Here is an 18,757-nt window from a genome sequence, read left to right as displayed (position 1 = left end):
TCAAGTATAAATGTACAAATTACATTATTCTATAAAAATGATCATTATTATGCTTGTGTAAAATTATATATTATACTAACAACAACAAATAACAACAATGATAACAAAACGAATAATTTCCTCTATAGAATACATTTAAAAAATTATTATTATTATTATAAAAGTAAAATTGAGAACATACTGTAATATTTTATATGTTTATATGTTCCAACCAGTTCCACTGAGGCTAAGAATAAATTAAAAACAAACCAGCCCACTGGCACCCCTCAATGGACAAGTTTTGCAACTACAAGCCAAAACAATTGAGTTTTCAAGAAAAATGTTTTTGGCAAATGTTTTGTATGTACTCTTATATTTGAAGTGACTTCATAACTATCAAATACATTTAAAAAATAATAATAAATAAAACCAAACCTAATGGAGAGTGAGATGTTGCACGGACAAACGCTTAAGATTAAAGACACCACTCATAGACTTGAATAGAAAATATACATTTAATATTTTTGATATTGACACAATTCCAAATAAATAAATTGTCAGTTTAAGTCCTATCTAAGATCCAAAGACGAACAACAACACACAAGACCAAAGCTGAAATTCATGACACACATAGTGCATCTATGACTGCATTACAGAGGAGGAGGAGGAGGAGGAGGTCTGGGTACACTGTGACACTGGTACCTGTGGAGAATATCAAGATTACTCCTTGTGCTGGGCTAAAAATACTTTACCTAATCTGGTGTTCACAGTCAAAAATGACCAATCATTTAAAAATGGTTTGTAAATTATAAAATTGTTGTAAAATCTTGCTGTTAATAATTAGCACATGTTTTGTGTTTTTTGGAACTGACTGGTCATAGGCCTCATTGTTTGAAGCTTATGCATCTCAGTTTTTGAGTGAAAAAGCACTATTTGTGGATGATCTTGGCAATATTCACTTAAAAATGAAGGTGCATAAACTCAGATCAATGAGGACTAGGACCAATCAGTTCCAAAATGATTTAAAAAATATATATTTAGCAAAAAAAAGTACAAGAAGTTGTTATACCCTGTGTGAGTAAAGTCAGTAAGTTTTAATCCAATGCAATAACATTAACTAGCATTTTTAGGAAAAGAAAGTCCTCTCCATGTGAAATGACAAGAACACAACATGAGGGTTAATATACTTTCTATCCTTCAACATCACATAAAGATCTATGTATATATGCGTGCATGTATGCACAGACCTGGTCTCAGGATCAGCGTTAGGGAAAGTGGAGAGAACTCTGTATCCGGTCTGCTGCAGCGCTGTCATGTAGTGGCTGGAAGATCCTCTGATCTGCCTGAAGTTGAAATCACTCTGAACTCCACGCAAGAGAGAGACAACTGCTTTCTGCTTCCTATCTAAAAACACACAAAACTGTATTCATGGTGTGCGTTTGTGTTTAACATACACATCTGGTGTGTGTCTATACTGTATGTATACGTACATCTGCTGGTATCATGTGTGTCGTCTTGCTGATCAGGTACAAGTGAGTGTATTCCTGCACCTCTTAAAGGAGCCGGTCGGGTCACCAATGGTACCAAACCGGGTAAAGTCACTTCACCACCTGAACTAGAACCCTACACACATGCACAAGGTAATTGTCTCTGCAGTATAAGTTGTATCTGATCCATTCATTCGATCTGGATAGTAAGTGTGAGCTACCTGTGCTTCATTATTTAAAAGCTCTGCTCTGGCTCTTTCTTCCAGGGTGACTGTCATGCCATCCAGAACCTGCAGTGTAGACAGATGCAGTACCACTGCCGGTCTGTGCAGTGATCGCCGTGCCACCTGCAACACACACATTTGGTATGTTGTAGTGCAGAATATTATGTCTAATTAAAGGGATATTTGTCCAAGTAAAGAGGACAAAACATACTGTATTTATTCAGAACCAGAGAGTGAGTGTGTGTGTGTGTGTGTGTGTGTAAGGATTTGTCTGCAATCATGGTTAGTTTGCAGTTGAGCCAAGGTCTCAGTTTGAAATCTCTTCATCTAGAGCATTGTGTGTGTGTGTGTGTGTGTGAGTGACTCACTGAGTTGCCCACTACAGACAGTTCCATGAGGGAAGGAAGCACCTCCAGTTTCTCCAGCTCTGAAATGTCCTGTAACACAAACAAAAGACATATTAGGTCATAAATACGCTTTGATATACATACTGCATTTAGACACTTACAAAAAAGAAACACATCGACTATTGCATGCTTTTATATACATATATAATTTTTATATACATAAAAGTTTGGGTAGTAGGATTTTTTGTTGTTGTTGTTTTTGAATGTAGTCTCTCGTGCTCACCAAGACTGCATTTGTTTGATCAAAAATAACGTAAAAACATTAATACTCTGAAATTTTATAACAATTGAATAATTGTTTCCTATTTTAATATATTTTTTATGTAATTTATTCCTGTGATGGCAAAGCTGATTTTTTTAGTAGCCATTACTCCAATATTTGGTGAAGAAACATTTCTTAATATTATCAATGTTGAAAACTGTTTATTTAGAAATATGTGGACATCTTTTATTACTTTTTGCTTGATGGTTACACAACTCAATATTTTAGATTTGTCATTAAATCTTTTTTAAGTATAAAACCAATATGAATACAAAAATTACATTTCTAAGAATGTGGCACATGCATTTTAAACTAGATTTTATAAAGATTTCTAACTTTTATCATCTTAAGGTGTCACATTTGCAAAAATCTATGCAAAATTTTGTGGGCAAAAATTTTTCAGTTTGTCAGTTTAGCTTTAGCTTTCTGTTGGTCAGCATGGCGAATTTGCATGATCAACTTGAAAATGAGCAAAATTTGCTTCAAGACTTTTTGCGCCCTCATGCAAAACCCATGGAATTGAAATGAATGGAATTGCCTGCGAAATTTGCAGAACAACTGTTCTTTTAGGCTTCCTTATTTGACTATAGTAGCATAATATCAGCAGAGGTGGAAAGAGTACGAAAATATTTTACTCAAGTAAAAGTACCATTACATTAATTAAATTTTACTTAAGTACAAGCAGGCCTGGACTGGTAATCTGGCATACCGGGCATTTTCCCGGTGGGCCGACGCACTGAAGGGGCCGACAGAATTTTTTTTTTTTTTTTTTGCCAAGGACCATCACTAGCAGCCAGTGGCCCATTGGTTTGTCTCCTGTATTGACAGCGTAAACCACCCAATCACAATGCGCTAGACGGAGCTATGAAGTGTTTTGCTCCGCCTATATAAAGAACGCTTCACCCCAACTTCTTCGTCGTCGGCTTTTCCCACGTTTTCACAGCAGCTTTATCAAGAACAGGCTTGCTCTGCGGTGAGTGATGCGGCGTAAAGAGCCAGGCAGGAGGAGGAGAGGAGAGTAGTTGAATCGGTAAAGTGCTTGATAGAGACTCGCAACGGAGGCAGGCATCTATATCCTGTGTGCGCGCGCCATTAGTGCAGAATACGCAAACACTTCTTAATTAAACGTAAATTCGTCCACCGCGATTTTTTTGGCTCAAGTGTGTTCATAGAGGTTTCCACGGGCCAATGCGAATAAATCTAGATTTAAATTCGAAAAGACACCATATTGTCAGACCTGACGTTTTTTTATTATCCAAAACAACTAGATGCAATGATACATATCTACACTACCAGTCAAAAGTTATTGAACAGTAAGATTTTGAATGTTTTTTTTAAAGAATTCTCTTCTGCTCACCAAGCCTGCATTTATTTTATCCAAAATACAGCAAAAGCAGTAATATTGTGAAATATTTTTACTATTTAAAATAACTGCTTTCTATTTGAATATATTTTAGAACGTAATTTATTGCTGTGATCAAAGATGAATTTTCAGCATCATTACTCCAGTCTTCAGTGTCACATGATCCTTCAGAAATCATTCTAATATGCTGAATTGCTGCTCAAGAAATATTTATTATTATTAATGGATTCTTTGATGAATAGAAAGATCCAAAGATCAGCATTTATCTGAAATAAAAAAGCTTTAGTAACATTAATACACCATTCAAAAGATTGGAGTCAGTATAATTTTGTTTTGTTTTTGGGAAAGAAATTATGGAAATTAATACTTTTATTTAGCAAGGATGCTTTAAATTGATCAAAAATGAGGATAAAGACAAAATATTTATATTTCAGATCAATGCTGTTCTTCTGAACTTTCTATTCATCAAAGAAACCTGAAAAAACATTATACTCAGCTGTTTTCAACATAATAATAAATGTATTTTGAGCAGCAAATCAGAATATTAGAATGATTTCTGAAGAATCATGTGACACTGAAGACTGTAGTAATGATGCTGAAAATACCGCTTTGATCACAGGAATAAATTACATTTTAAAATATATTAAAATAGAAAACAGGTATTTTAAATAGTAAAAATATTTCACAATATTACTGTATTCAGACTTGGTTAGCAGAAGAGACTTCTTTCAAAAAAAATAATGAAAAATCTTACTGTTCAAAAACTTTTGAATGGTAGTGTATCACATTATATATATATATATATATATATATATATATAGTGGTGGGCCACCAGGACCAAAAAATGCCAGGGCCGATTTTTTTGTCCCAGTCCAGCCCTGAGTACAAGTAAAAGTACCAGTCTAAAAATCTACTAAGTAGCTAAGTAGTAAAAAGTAGCTAATTTAAAATTAACTCAGAGTAAAAATTACTTGTTAACATTGGGTGTCAAACTCAGTTCCTGGAGGGCCACAGCCCTACACAGTATAGATATAACCCTGATTAAATACATCTGATCCAGCTAATCTAATCATTTAGGCTTATTTGAAAACTACATGGTATGTGTTTTGGAGCAGGGTTAGAACTAAACTCGTTAGGGCTGCGGCCCTCCAGGAAGTGAGTTTGACACCCCTGGGATAGGCCTATAAATCTCTAGTTGTTTTTAATTAAAGGAATCAGTTATTTAGAATAATAAGACATTTGGGCTGTTACCAGGCAAATTAAATCAATATCAGCAAAATTCATCTTTGCAATGCAAAGGAAACACAGAAGCTTCATCTGAAGTAGCATTTAGATGTATTTACACAGTTTAATGCAGGACATGAATGCATTTAACCTGCAGTTACAAATGCAGAAATAATGTTTTGATATAGAACACGTAAAATGTTGAATACTCATTTGAAATTATATATTTTTTTAAAGTAACTGTTAACAAGTGAGTCATTGAGACTGAACCGAATCATTTAAACAGTTGATTAATTCAGGAACGAAACACCCTCATGTTGCTCAGAGACGCAAAATAGTGCTGTGGCTGTGTTTGGGGTTATTTTTGTTATCGAAATAGAGCTAAAACAGGCAATATGGTGTCTAAAACGCAAGTCTCTTAATTAACTTCTTGTTTATTGAACTGTTGTAATGAAGAAAAAAAATCTATATGTAATCATGCTGATTTTTGGAGAAAAACGGCACTCTTCGTGTGATATTGATTTACTATATGAAATGATATATATATTCCGTGATCATTTTAAATGCATTTTAACACACTGAATCACGCAGTGAAAGAACGCACTCTAAATGCGCGCGCACTGGTCTACTAGACTTCAAGGCACTCTGTCGGAGTGTTTTGTTTGGTTTTTGGCTAAATGTCAATGCACATCGTTAGAACAACAATTACGATATTATCGCAGACGATATATCGCATATCCTTGCACCACTGTCTTTTTGGCTAATTTGTGCAAAACCTTTTGCTAAACTGCCAAAGCTTCATTTTAACCACCAATGCAATGATGCAAGTATTTATACTTACCTCTACATGCTTGCGAAGGGTTGATGTCGATATTTATAAGCTGCTAGTTTGGTTTCCCTAGGCAAACAGCTTACACTGCATAATAGTGCATAAACATGGCCAGGGGTTCACTTCATTTCCTTCGAGTTCAACTTCAGCAGAATACGACGGGGTTTGGTTTTCAGCTGGGTTTGCACCATTAACGCCTGTCTTGTCCGTCTTTGTCTTTTTCTGATTTTAGCGCCAGTTTGTTCTCCTGCCCTTTATTTACTGCATTAGTTTCCAGGGAGCGATTTTTTATTTATTTTTTATTTTTTACTCAGTAATTAATGTGTTTTAAAATGTAGCGAAGTACAATACTTCAAACAAAATATACTTAAGTAAAAGTAAAATTACAGATTTTAAAAATTACTTTAAAAAGTAGAAGTACACAAAAAAGCTACTCAATTACAGTAACGCGAGTAAATGTAATTCGTTACTTTCCACCTCTGAATATCAGTATAGTACATCTTCATCTCAAATATTTTAACAGTTGTTTTTGTCATGTTAACTCCTATGTTTACTGTATTAAAATGTTTCAAATAAACAGGCATATGAAGAGGGAAATAAACAATGAAAAAAAATTAATTATGATTAGAAAATGGGCAGGACACAAGAAACATCAAATTAAAGGTTTTTGTTAACATGTCATGATTTCCACAAAGATAAAGGAATGAGGAGGTGAATCAAAAAGATCAGTGAGTCTCAAGAACACACACACACACACACACACACACACACACACACACATACTGTACACACACACACACACACACACACACACACACACACACACACACACACACACAAACATACTGTACACACACACCTCTGACCTTCAATCAATGTAAATACTGCTTAATTGTCCCCTTGGGCTGCTGTTCTGGTGCAATAATGGCTGTCTGTAATTACTCTATATTCAGGGGCAGGCAAAAGGCAGAGCTCTCACAGGGACTAACAACACTAATACAAACACACTAAGTGACTGAATTACTGTAATTTAGTAATTACAGTAAAACTGCAGCTACACACATACAGATAGATGAGAATGGAGGGGTGAATAATAAAAGCAAGCCTCAAGTACTCAAACTTACACACACTCTCAGTGGGGTTGAGAGTAATTGTGTTCCTAAGTTTCTTGGTAGATTCTATATATAGCCTGACCTACAACACTTAAATATATCCTGTTAATATGGTAAATTATACCTATCATAAGATTAACTATATCTGAAAGACCTGTGTGTCTAACTAATGAATGTGAACCAAACTGCTTGTATGTATTTGCTCAAGAAATATGCCATGACATAAATACCGAATGTTTTCATTATTAGTGAGGACATTTACAATTGGTTAAATGATCAATTTAAAGGGATAGTTTCCAGCAAGTCTCCCACCAGAAGCTTGGAAAAGTCACAGTTTTTGTCCTTTGTGGAGCTTTACAGTCAAGAATGAAACTTTGTGTACATGTTTAATGTGTACCTGTATTTTAGGAAGGTTTTTGTGTATTTTGTGTGGGTGTTATTGTGTACCAGTATTTTGTTCATGTCTAAAAACAGTCTCCGGAGCTCAGTGAGAGGCTGAAGGTGGTTCAGTTCACGGATGCGATTCTCTGCCAGGTGCAAATCCAGCAGAACTCCCTGTCCACAGAATGAGTTCTCACTCAAAGATTTAATTCGATTTCGATCCAGAACCAACTCACGTAGTCTCCGCAAACCATCCAATCCATCTACCAGACTGATATCATTCCCTTAAAGAAAAACAGAAGACACTTAAGATCTAAATAAGATCATATTAAAGAATATATATACAGTATTGTTTAATGTTTTTAAAAGAAGTGTCTTATTCTCACCCAGGCTGCATTTATTTGATCAAAAATAATAATATTGGATAATATTATTACAATTTAAAATAAATGTTTTTTTATTTTAATATATTTTAAAATGTAATTTATTCCTATGATGGATGTGATTCTTTAATGAATACAACATTCAAAAGAACAGCATTTATTTGAAACATAAATATTTTCTGTATCACTTCACCTCACTTCAGTGAGGATATGTTTGCAGACAGTGATGAACAGCTGTGCAAGAGAGGTTGTACCAGGGGCATTTCCTCCAAGGAGGCAAGGGAGGCAGTGTCTCCTCAAAATATTTGATGAGAAAAAAAAAAAAATTGTAGTATAAAAATAAAACAATGCCAATATTACAAAATATAACATGAAGTGTGGGAGGGTAGGTGGTTAACCAGGCACATTCTGCTTTGTATATTGTTAATAAAAAAAAAAAGTGTATAAATCATTCGTTTTTCTATAGAAACACTGTCCAACAGCGGCACCAGCAGGAGTCTACGTCTCTATCGCCTCCCCTGAACCCATTTTTTTAATGGGTTTTAACAGTCTAAGGTTTTAACAACCTGTTACCTGAAAGTCACGTGAGAGGAGGCAATGCCTCCATTGCAATATGATTGGGTATGACTAGTTATGTTTGTGATTGGTCCATGCGATAAATCCCGCCACATTTGTGTTCATGCGCATTCTTTGTTCGCGAACCAGTCTGAATGAACACTATAATGGCGTTAATGGGAAGTTGCTATAGAAAGAGTAAGCATTCTGAGATGTGTGCCTAGGACTGGGCATGCACACTGGCTGGTCTAGCCTGAAAAATAATGCGGTTTGAGCAAAATAAACAACATTTATGATACAGTTGTTGCCAGATTTCATTGGTGATTTCAAATACGAAATTTAATCATAAGCTTGGTGAACAGTTTTGGAGAATTTGATGTTTCCCCATTCAAAGAGATAGGAGCACTGGCATGCTCGATAGGCGTTTCAAAGATGGCCGCTGAGTGACATGACTTGCCTTAAAGGGACTTTGGTTGCACATACCTTGTAGGAACAGCGCTCTGAGGTTAGTGAGTCGGCTGATTTGTAGATTGATCAAGTTGGATATACCATTATAACCTAAATGCAAAACCTCCAAACTGGACATCAGAGGCTCTAGATTATCAATTAATCCCTCCCTACAAACAAAGAGAAGGAAGAGAGGAGAAGCACATTTTAAAGGAAAGTGAGAAAAAAATAAATGAGAGGCACATGTAGAGGTGTGTGTCATCCAGAAGAGTATAGTTTACGGCATTAATACTGTATGCGGTACATACAATTTGTTAATAAATGTGGCTTTTACTCCCAAAATTTTGCAGCCTCTGAAGCTGTGAGTTTTCTCTGGTTATAAACACACTCACTGTCTGAGAATCTCAATTTATTATATGTAATTGTGATGCTCCCTAGTGGTTAGACAAGAAACTACAGTATATTTCCCCAATAGATTATGACAGAGTGATGTTGAGTGTGTGTGTTTGTGTGTGTGTGTGTGTGTGTGTGAGCACCTGCTGGGCCTGCTGTTCTGCTGCCCATATCCACTGGAACTGACTTTATGATAGAGAATCTGCTTGTTGCTCATGTGACTCTGAACTTTTTGACGTGGTAGAATTGACTCAATGTGATTATAGTTCAGAGACAACACCTGCAAGACCACATGCACAAACAAAAACATACATATATATGTACATAGACACATAGTTGACATTAGTATATAATGTTAGTATACATAACCAGTAACATAGACAAAGACAGTATTTACGTTCTGTCCTAAACTCATACGTACCTTTATGTTGGGCAGGAAGATGAGACCGCTGAATGAGGTGAGGTTATTGTGATCTAGATTAATACTGCGTAAATTACTGAATAAATCAGCAGGAGCGAGATCCACCATTCTAAAACACACAGTAAAATTGAAATCACAAAGCGTGAAGCAACATATCCATTTCTACTGTGTTGGTTTAATTCTGACTCTAGGATTGAAGTGAGAGTTAATGTGAACCTGACTGAGCTAGACTGCAGGTTGAGTTCTGACAGGTCTCTGTAGTTGGTATGGCCCAGCTTCTCAGCCACCATATCTACATTGAGCCGCCCTCCAAACACATCCTTAGCAGTTTCTGATTCACACGTTTCCTACACAGCACAGACACGTTTGTATTTTTTAAAACTTAAATACCCAAATGGTTCACCCATAAATTTTAATCTGGCAACAGTCCCTTTCACTTTTATTGCATGGAAAAGTGCAGCTGAATAAATGTACTAATGTACGCTGAATAAATGTACTAATTTCTTTATAACTTTTGAACAGTAGCATACATATGAAAACAAACACTATACATACATAAGCATCAGTTATATTTACCACAGCTACTCCATCCAGTGCTTTGAGTGAAGGCAGATGGAAAACCATGTAGATCCTGTAGTTCGCCAGTTTGTTTACAAGGGGATTCCCATACAGATCCAGAATAATTAAACTAGACAGTGCCTGAGAGAAAAAGACACTACATCACCACCACACTTTATTCACTTTAACATTACCCTACAGCACTTAACATGCATTCTCATCGACAGATGCTTTGAATGAAGGCTTCAAAAATCATTAATTGCACAAAATGATATTCAGATCTATAAAATCTCCTTACCTTCAAGTGGTATATGTCTCGGGTGGTGCTGATGTCATTATTGCCGACATACAGCTCGAATAAGGACCGTGACCTTTGAAGCCCATGCAGAGATGAGATGATGTTGTTCTCTACAGACAGGAAGTGAAGGTTGGGTAGCTGGTCCAAAACATCCCCGTCTAAACACTGTAAGTGGTTGCTGTTAATGCTCAGACGAGTCAGACGATGCATCGCACACAAACCTGCCACATACCAAACAAACAAGAGCAGCAATGAGCACAGAAAGAAACAGTGTGATGAACTAATGAAGGCTATATTACACAGTTTTGTCCCTGGTTTTATATTAAACTGATACAGTGGAAAAAAGAGTGAGAAAGGGAAAGGAGGAGCACTACCTTCCATTCTGCTGATACTGTTGTTGTTAAGGGAAAGTTCCTCCAGTAGGGTGCAGTGTTCCAGACCCTCAATTCGAGTTAATTCATTATTGTCAAATGAAGCCCAGCGTAGACTCACCAGTCGGTCAAGATTACTGAGCCGGGTCAACCGCAGACCATCAAGATTCAGTGCTGTGATCTGACCCCGCAGGACAAAGGGCAAAGTATATCAGTTAAAGATAAGGCTCTACCAAGAAATTATGTCATCATTAGCTATGTTTCCATCCACCTATTTTTTATGCAAATTTTGGAATATATCACATAAAAAAATACTGGATGGAAAGGCCAAGATGTGTAACATTCTACAATATATATTCTTTGTGTTTCACAGAACAAACACAGAAATGATAAGGGTGAGTGAATTAACCCTTTTAAATGTTGTTTGTGTGAGAGAATGTGAGTTTATATGTCATACTTTGGTGGTCCAGCCTGACTCAAGATCTTGCGAGTGTTTCCATGGAGACGGGCTGATCTGTGTGAGCAGGTGAGCAGAAGATTGCAAACTCAGACTGCGGGGACGTTCACTGTCAGTCCGAGAGTGGGTCATCAGAGATGCCTGCAAACACACACACGATCCAGGTCAAATATGGACACAAACACTGAGTATAAAATTCTGAATGTTCATACCTGGTTGATTCTAGATCGGGCAGCCACTTGAACAGCAGCAACCGCTTCCTCCTCCATCACGAAAACATCATCCAAATAAGTGAGAGTCTTCAGCCGACCAAGAACCACCATACGCACACACTCGTTCTGCAAAATTAAATAGTATTATTTTATTTTAATCTTACTGACTTTTGAACAGAAGTGTATATATCGACCTTGCTCAATCTTCATTTGTCATGATGCTTCACATTTTCTACTGTCTAATATTAAACTCAATCATGTTAGGCAACTTTTACCCTGTGCCAAGGATTGTGCCGTGTGTCTAGACGGAGCAGGGCAGGGGCGTGTTTACGCAAAACATTCATGTCATCCCTGATTCGAGTCAAATGATTCCAGCGAAGATCCAGTTCTATGAGTTGACCAAGTCCACGCAAACCCTCCAGAGAGGAAATATGGTTAAAACTAACATCCAGGTACTCCAGGTTTGGCTAAAGGATTGAAAGACAGAGAGACAATGAGAAGCAAAGACAGCCACAAGTAATAAATTCATACTTAATTTAATTGGTTACATCATTAAAAGTGTTTTTTAGGTGGTTAAAAATAAAGGTACTTAGTGACATAGACCAAAAATACTGTACCTTTCAGAGTGAACGAAGGCCGATAATTTGTATTAACAGAGTATATAGGGTCAGCTTTGACTTTTGACAATTTTGTCATGCTGCCTTTAAATGTTTGTGATATTGTCATGTTTAGAAGAAGGTTATGAATGAATAGAATGATCTCATCACCATATGTGAAATATCGTCCAGATGAGTGAACTCGTTGAAGCTGAGGGTCAGTTGCTTTAGAGCTGTGAGTCGAGAAATCTCAGGTAGTTTATTCAGACTGTTGCCATGTAGATTCAGCACCTGTATGACAGGAAATTAGTCAATAAAATGATCACAGAGATACGGGTTTGTGTATGTTAAGTATTGTAGGTCTCACTGTGATCTGACTGAGGACGTTTGCTCTGGCCACTGTCAGTATGGATTTCTCATCTAGACTGAGCAGCTTGGGGTGAGGCTTCAGGATGGGTTCCATATTTAATGCCTCCTCATCCAGGTCCAGTTCAGCTCGGGACACGGATGGGGCATCAGCCGGGGATGTATTAGAACTGGACGGGCAGTCTGGAGAGGGCTGAGATGTGTCCTAGAGGAAGATGTCATAAGATGAAGATGATTTGATTACTCATTACTATTCTCTGATATGAGATTAACAAGATGGTGTAAATGTGTGAGGGTATATACTGTTAAACACATATACCTGTGTTACATATTCAAAGTCTACAAGGTACTCTGGGAGCACCATTTCATTGTCAAACATGTACCACAGTTTCTGCTGCTGTTTACAGTCACAGCTGTCCGGCAGGCTGGAGGGACACAGCATGTCTGATGAACAAAAACACACACATTACTGCTTTGATCACCACTGCCCTGAAGACATTTTTCTCTGATGGGTTCACACACTCTACTCTACTCACCAGGGGCTGTTTGTGCTGTGTGCTTTTGCTCTTTAGAGGAGGTACTGAGGTAGACAGAGTTTGCTTTAGGGTAATGATCACAGTCTATTGGGAGACCCTCCTTCACTGCAGCACTGCGGCCCAGGAACACTTTAGAAATGATCAACTGACCTACAAACATACAAAAATGCACAAAAGCAAACACTTTTTTTTTTTTAGAGAGAAAATGATCAAAAAATGCTGTTATTTTGTGCTTCCTATTCATATAAGAATCCTAATAATTGTATCATGGTTTCCACAAAAATATTTAGCAGCACAACCATTTTAATCACTGATAAAAGTAAAATATGTTTCTTGAGCATCAAATCAGCATATTAAGAGGATCATGTGATACTGAAGACTGGAGTAATGGCTGCTGAAAATTCAGTTTTGCCATCACAGGAATAAATTACATTTTAAAATAGAAAGCAGCTATTTTAAATTGTAATAATATTTTACAACATTACATTTTTACTGTATTTCTGATCATACTGTATTTTGAGCAACAAAACACTTCTTTTAAAAAAACAATTGTAAAAAACAAATAAATTTATTTTTTTCAAAATTACTATCCCCAAACTTTTATTTTTGTATTAATGTTTGGAGCCAGTAGTAGTGTAGAAATGACAAACAGTAGATTCAAGTTAATTTAAATTAAAGGTTCTGAGTGAATACAGACCATGTCTGAAGGGAAGAATGTTTACATGGCTACTTCCTGATGTCGAGCAACTCTTCTTCTGCATAAATGTCATTCGCAGTCGATCAGACACACTCACACTGTTAGAGAGGGGGATGGCTCTCTCTCTGCCTAATGCCTGAAGGCAAGAAACACACATACATGTACAAGATGATGAACAGAAACTCATAACAAGTCCTCACCAGGCTTTGATGGGTTTTGTACCTTATATGCATCAGCAGTTTTAAAACCATTTTCTAGGATTGGAAGTATCTCATCACTTTCACAGGAATGTTCTGGATCGGGCACATAGAACAGATACTCCATGCAGCGTTTATAGTTCCTGTCACACACACACACACACACACACACACACAAATGATAAAACTGCATGTACAGAGACTCTCTTCCACAGACACTGTGTTGTCAGAATCATATCTTATGATCTGATATGTACTATGAATATAGATTACTGATTCATGAATATAAAAGAAAGACTATCAAACTGACTTTATTTTTTTAATCAGTCAGTGTGTCTCTCTAGTCAAAAATGACATGTAATGAATGTGATACTGATACCTGATGCATTTTATCTGTAATAATTTGTATTTATAATCTGTGTAGCCTATTTTTCTGGTATGAATACCAGATTTATCTGTCTATAAACAATGAGTAAAAACAAAAATAAACTTACCATATGTTTTGCATGCAAGTCAGACTGCCTCTTACTATTTAAGTGCGTTTTTTTTCTGGCCAAAATAAGATGCAAAGTAGACTATATATATAAAAGTCTGGCTCTGTGAGACACAGCAAGTGTGTGACTGACTCACTGTAAGAAGGGTGAAGGTTCCTGTCTGCAGAGCAGAGAGTGTACTTTGTCCTGGAAGCGTTGCCGCAGAGCTCGGTTATGGATACGGATGATTCTATTGATCTTAATGCCAGTGATGTGGTGAGGTTTATAATCCCACGCACAGAAACGAGACAGCAAGAGATCATAACATGATGTGAACCTGAGAGAGAAAACAGTATAGATCAGTAATCCTGCATGTTGTGAATTTGTACAAAATATCTTGCATGCATACATGTGGTACCAAGGTTCGCCGGTGTTTCCCTCCTCAAAGCGAATGTTCCCCACGGTTTCCAGCTCTAATAGCAGAAAGTGCACCATCATATCCCTTCTATCTGAGGCCAAAGCCACATTATGCTGGCGACATGCTTCCACCCTGAGACAAAAAAAAACACGCATATGCAAGACCGGACAATAATTATGCACACAGGTTTACGTATATAAAAATGCACACTCACTCCTCCAGGCGCCGTTCCCAGAACTTCAGTCGGTCTTTAAGAGCATCCAGTTTGTGCTGCAGTCTCCGCTCATGGCTGTGATCATTACGAAAGTCAGAGGTTAAGTCTTCAGGTCCTCCTGACTTCTTACCAGCAGACTGTACATGGGACAGCTCACACTCCATCTGCTCACAGAGGGTGAATGTGTTTTAGGGTACAAACTAATTTGCCAAATTTGTCCCCAGAAGTTGAATATGGAATAATCTGAGTAAAATTTGAGGATGACTTCATTTAAAAAAAAAATCTTAATTAATTATTCATATATTAATAATAATAATTTAAAAACAATTATAATAATTATAATTAAATAATATTAAATGTGCATAATAATTTCCTCTATTTTTATGTATTGATCTTTCAATGATCAACCATCATCTAATGATCACATAAAGTTTAATAACAATGTAACATTTAGGAAATTTCATTTTCATATTGTACATTATAATGCTATGATGCCTATATTCACTTCACATATAAACATATTGGTTTTCGTTTACAGTGTTTTACTTTTTTTTAAATTATATTTTAACAGTTAATGCACACATGCACACACACACAGATATGTGTGTGTGTCTGTGTATAATTTTACATTATTTCAAAGTCAGTATTTTATCGTTTTGAGCTATAAAATTAAACAATTAAATAATTTATTAAACAATAAAATAATTTTAAGATTATCAGTATCAGAAATTTTAAATTGGTGCATTCCTACTAAATGTGTTAAGAATGGATTTAGGAAAAAAAGTGATACTCGAAATATACCACCATTGTGGCGCAAAAAAAAACAAAAAAACCTGAGAATAAACTGTATATACTCACATTTCTGAGCATGTGTGTTAGCACACGAATTCTCTCCTCTGGTAGCTGTATCTGGTCTTTCCTCTGCTGCCTGAGCTTGGCTTTGAGTTCATCAAACTGTCTTTGTGCACAACGTACCCGCATGGTGTAATACATCATTTTCTTCAGCACTGTGGACTGATGCACAACCACACATTCCCATCATTCTCAAACACAAAAGATACACTCTCAGATGCATGAAATAGAGATTCTCTCACCTCTGCAGTGTCTTTGAGATGTTTGTTGGATATGTCATATGTGTCCAGGCGCTGCAGGTGTGGCATGTGATATAGGACATGTATGTAGTAATTATAGAGCAAACACAGTGGGTTTGGAATAGATTGAGGGTCCTTCAGACTCAGGTGCCGTAGTCGGGGCAGCCGAGCCAGATGGGTCAATTCCTATGAGGAAGACAAGGGTTGTACAGATTTTACATACATTTTTCTTTTCTTTCAGAGATCAGGACTATTCATGAATATGAAATCATTTTGTGCAAATAACAAATAACCTGACATTCTGCAATGATTTTTATATTGATGTTTCATGGTCAAGCTTCACTATTACTATTGCCCATATTTATGGTATATTCGTTTACACTATAAATGCTGCTTGTTATTGATATTTTGATTTCAATATTTTGTTATTTTTGTAACATCAGGAAATAACTTCTGCCTACAGAAATGGAACATTTTGCTGCAACATTAAATGGAAGTGCATTAGTTTCCCATTAGAGAAAAGAGCCTCATATATGAGCCTGAAGACAGTTCACCTGAACAATGAGCCCACAGACGAACAGCACAAAAAGCACCATACAAACACCTATCAGCTTGTGTCATGATTCTGTGTGTGTGTGTGTTAGACAGAAAGAGCTGTGAAGAACCGTCAGACACAAAGAGTGCCGAAGCGAGACAGAGGAGCTTTCAATCACTCGACTCACACAAAATAACAAAGGCTCCCATTTAGAGATGTGCACCCCATTCAGACCACTTGAAAATGAAAATATTTATCTATGTTATTGAAAAAGTATATATTTTTCCTTTCGTAAAGGAGAGAACATGAAAACTGCTTGGGCAGAGATGCCACATTATGATAATGATAAGAACTGAAAAGCAAAAACTTGAATCGTGCAATTCCTGAAATGATCAGGTTGGGGGAGTTGGGAAAGTACAGAGCATGCACAGAAATAACAGTAATCAGATCTATAGTGAGCAGGAGAGGGAGGACGCAATAATGGCATGTAGAAACAGGCCTTCCGTAATAATGGTGTGAAAGCCAGAAGGAAATTATTACCTGGTAATCTTGGACACAATCAAACATACAAAATGGGCTCTACACAAAGGGCAATCAACAATCTAATAAGAGAAACCATGATTTTAGGCATCATCCATTTGCGCAGCAAATACGTAGCTACGCTTCAAAGTTTAACACTTAAGTTGCAGTCAGATTAGCTAAATTTTGGAGGCAAAAAATGTCCATTGTCTAAACCCGGAAGACTAATTCGTCATTGGTTCCCTCACTATTTCCCTATGGGTTTTAATAATGAGGTTTCCTATTTGTAAGTAAAACAATGTCATTAGTAAATATGAATCAACAATACTCTAAAATGTAAATTACAAACACTCATAATGAAAACATGAATTTTGAAGCAATTACTGTATTATTTAAAGCCATTTGAAGCTATTTATTTTTTTAAATGTATTAAGTAACTACGTAAATCTGGTGTGTGTGCATTCCCGTTTGCCCCAGAAATTTCACTTAACAACAGTAAATATGATTGTACTTTTAAAGTAAGGTATTAAAAACTGAATTAAGAATTAGCAATAATAGTAGGGCTGCGTGCCTTAGCAAATACTGTTAAATTCAATTCAATACGATTGATGCCTTATTCCTGAAAAGAAATTGCTCTGCTATGCTAAGCTATTAAAATAGCAGGTCAAATTACACTATATTTCTCATACCTTGAAGGAACTGATTTTGTTCCCTGAGAGGTTTAGATTTTGGAGATTGATGTTGGAATCCAGACAATGACCTTAGAAATAAACATGTTAAATATTAGAGTATCCGGTAACAAATTTTAAGTATCTATGTATTATAGTACAAATATTAAATGCTAAAATTGCAAAAATGAGCTGTTTTACAGTGGACCTACCAAGAGTCTCAACAGCATTATCAGCAAGATTCAACTCCTTAAGGTTTACAAGTGAATTCAATCCCTGTAAAACAGAGGTATAGACACAAATATAATATACTTTGAAATTTCATTTACAGTATCTCAGTATCTCATAAACATAGGCTACCTGTATGTCAGAGATTTGGTTCTTATTAAGCCACAGGACGTGAAGGTTGACCAACATCTCTAGATTTGTAATCTGCTGGATGCTGTTGTCGTACAGAAATAATTTCTGCAGATGCACACAGTTATGTAGGCCAGAGATTTCCTACAAAACACAAACAATACCAGACAGATCAAAATCAACTAGATTCCTTTGCTAATTTCCATTTTAATTAGAGTAAATCAGTCAAAGAAAATAAGCATTTGAAATCCATAAAACATTTTCAGAAAAATAAACTAGAAACATTCCAAATGTTTTCAGTAACTTACATTCACTTTGCACTCCACTACCCACAATTCTTTGAGGAGTGGGCAATACTCCAGGCCCTGGATTGAGCTGATGCTCTGGCCAACAATAGTGAGACTGGACAATCTAGGGAAAAGAGAGAGACCCACCATGCGCGGGAACCCAGAGAAAAACATCTCCAGAACCATTTCACCACTCCCCTCCAGACACACCTTCTCATAGCAGAGTCCATTAGACACACACTGAGGACATATACAAACCAAAGACACTTCAGTACAGACCAGCACATGTGGCTTAGATTAGAAAACCTCACCACAAAAGCAAATTGCACATTAAGTTCATTTCATTGAGGGAAAAAAAATAGGAAACTCACCAGCTCTTTTATAATTTCTTCGTCTCCAGTTAGTTTCTGCTTTTCATTCTGTGTCATGATCCCTTTAAA

General features: G+C 36.5%; 1 protein-coding gene across 5 annotated transcripts in view; it reads right to left on the bottom strand.

The window, feature by feature from the left end:
* Nucleotides 1-475: 475 nt before the first annotated feature.
* lrrc9 (leucine rich repeat containing 9) overlaps nucleotides 476-18,757 on the bottom strand; it is a 20,026-nt gene continuing 1,744 nt past the window's right edge. For 4 of the 5 annotated variants that reach the window (XM_058796273.1, XM_058796272.1, XM_058796274.1 and 1 more), the window contains 32 exons: nucleotides 18,689-18,750; nucleotides 18,339-18,557; nucleotides 18,034-18,174; nucleotides 17,886-17,949; nucleotides 17,695-17,765; nucleotides 15,955-16,137; nucleotides 15,719-15,874; nucleotides 14,861-15,024; nucleotides 14,647-14,778; nucleotides 14,386-14,565; nucleotides 13,781-13,898; nucleotides 13,559-13,694; nucleotides 12,862-13,011; nucleotides 12,645-12,769; nucleotides 12,327-12,530; nucleotides 12,131-12,250; nucleotides 11,639-11,830; nucleotides 11,364-11,489; nucleotides 11,152-11,292; nucleotides 10,698-10,875; nucleotides 10,324-10,544; nucleotides 10,044-10,166; nucleotides 9,684-9,814; nucleotides 9,468-9,576; nucleotides 9,190-9,326; nucleotides 8,690-8,823; nucleotides 7,335-7,552; nucleotides 2,059-2,127; nucleotides 1,688-1,813; nucleotides 1,470-1,602; nucleotides 1,227-1,383; nucleotides 476-681 (listed from right to left, as the gene is read on the bottom strand). In XM_058796273.1, coding sequence (XP_058652256.1) covers nucleotides 630-681; nucleotides 1,227-1,383; nucleotides 1,470-1,602; nucleotides 1,688-1,813; nucleotides 2,059-2,127; nucleotides 7,335-7,552; nucleotides 8,690-8,823; nucleotides 9,190-9,326; nucleotides 9,468-9,576; nucleotides 9,684-9,814; nucleotides 10,044-10,166; nucleotides 10,324-10,544; nucleotides 10,698-10,875; nucleotides 11,152-11,292; nucleotides 11,364-11,489; nucleotides 11,639-11,830; nucleotides 12,131-12,250; nucleotides 12,327-12,530; nucleotides 12,645-12,769; nucleotides 12,862-13,011; nucleotides 13,559-13,694; nucleotides 13,781-13,898; nucleotides 14,386-14,565; nucleotides 14,647-14,778; nucleotides 14,861-15,024; nucleotides 15,719-15,874; nucleotides 15,955-16,137; nucleotides 17,695-17,765; nucleotides 17,886-17,949; nucleotides 18,034-18,174; nucleotides 18,339-18,557; nucleotides 18,689-18,750 — 4,472 coding nt within the window. In that variant the 3' untranslated portion in view covers nucleotides 476-629. Of the gene's footprint in view, nucleotides 682-1,226; nucleotides 1,384-1,469; nucleotides 1,603-1,687; nucleotides 1,814-2,058; nucleotides 2,128-7,334; nucleotides 7,553-8,689; nucleotides 8,824-9,189; nucleotides 9,327-9,467; nucleotides 9,577-9,683; nucleotides 9,815-10,043; nucleotides 10,167-10,323; nucleotides 10,545-10,697; nucleotides 10,876-11,151; nucleotides 11,293-11,363; nucleotides 11,490-11,638; nucleotides 11,831-12,130; nucleotides 12,251-12,326; nucleotides 12,531-12,644; nucleotides 12,770-12,861; nucleotides 13,012-13,558; nucleotides 13,695-13,780; nucleotides 13,899-14,385; nucleotides 14,566-14,646; nucleotides 14,779-14,860; nucleotides 15,025-15,718; nucleotides 15,875-15,954; nucleotides 16,138-17,694; nucleotides 17,766-17,885; nucleotides 17,950-18,033; nucleotides 18,175-18,338; nucleotides 18,558-18,688; nucleotides 18,751-18,757 lie in introns of those variants that run through there. The other variant, XM_058796276.1, reaches the window with a different exon arrangement.

Source organism: Onychostoma macrolepis, chromosome 13 (genome assembly GCF_012432095.1).
Source record: "Onychostoma macrolepis isolate SWU-2019 chromosome 13, ASM1243209v1, whole genome shotgun sequence".
Classification (NCBI taxonomy): Eukaryota; Metazoa; Chordata; class Actinopteri; order Cypriniformes; family Cyprinidae; genus Onychostoma; species Onychostoma macrolepis.
Note: the sequence above shows the minus strand (reverse complement) of the source record. Positions and strands in the feature narration are given on the sequence as shown.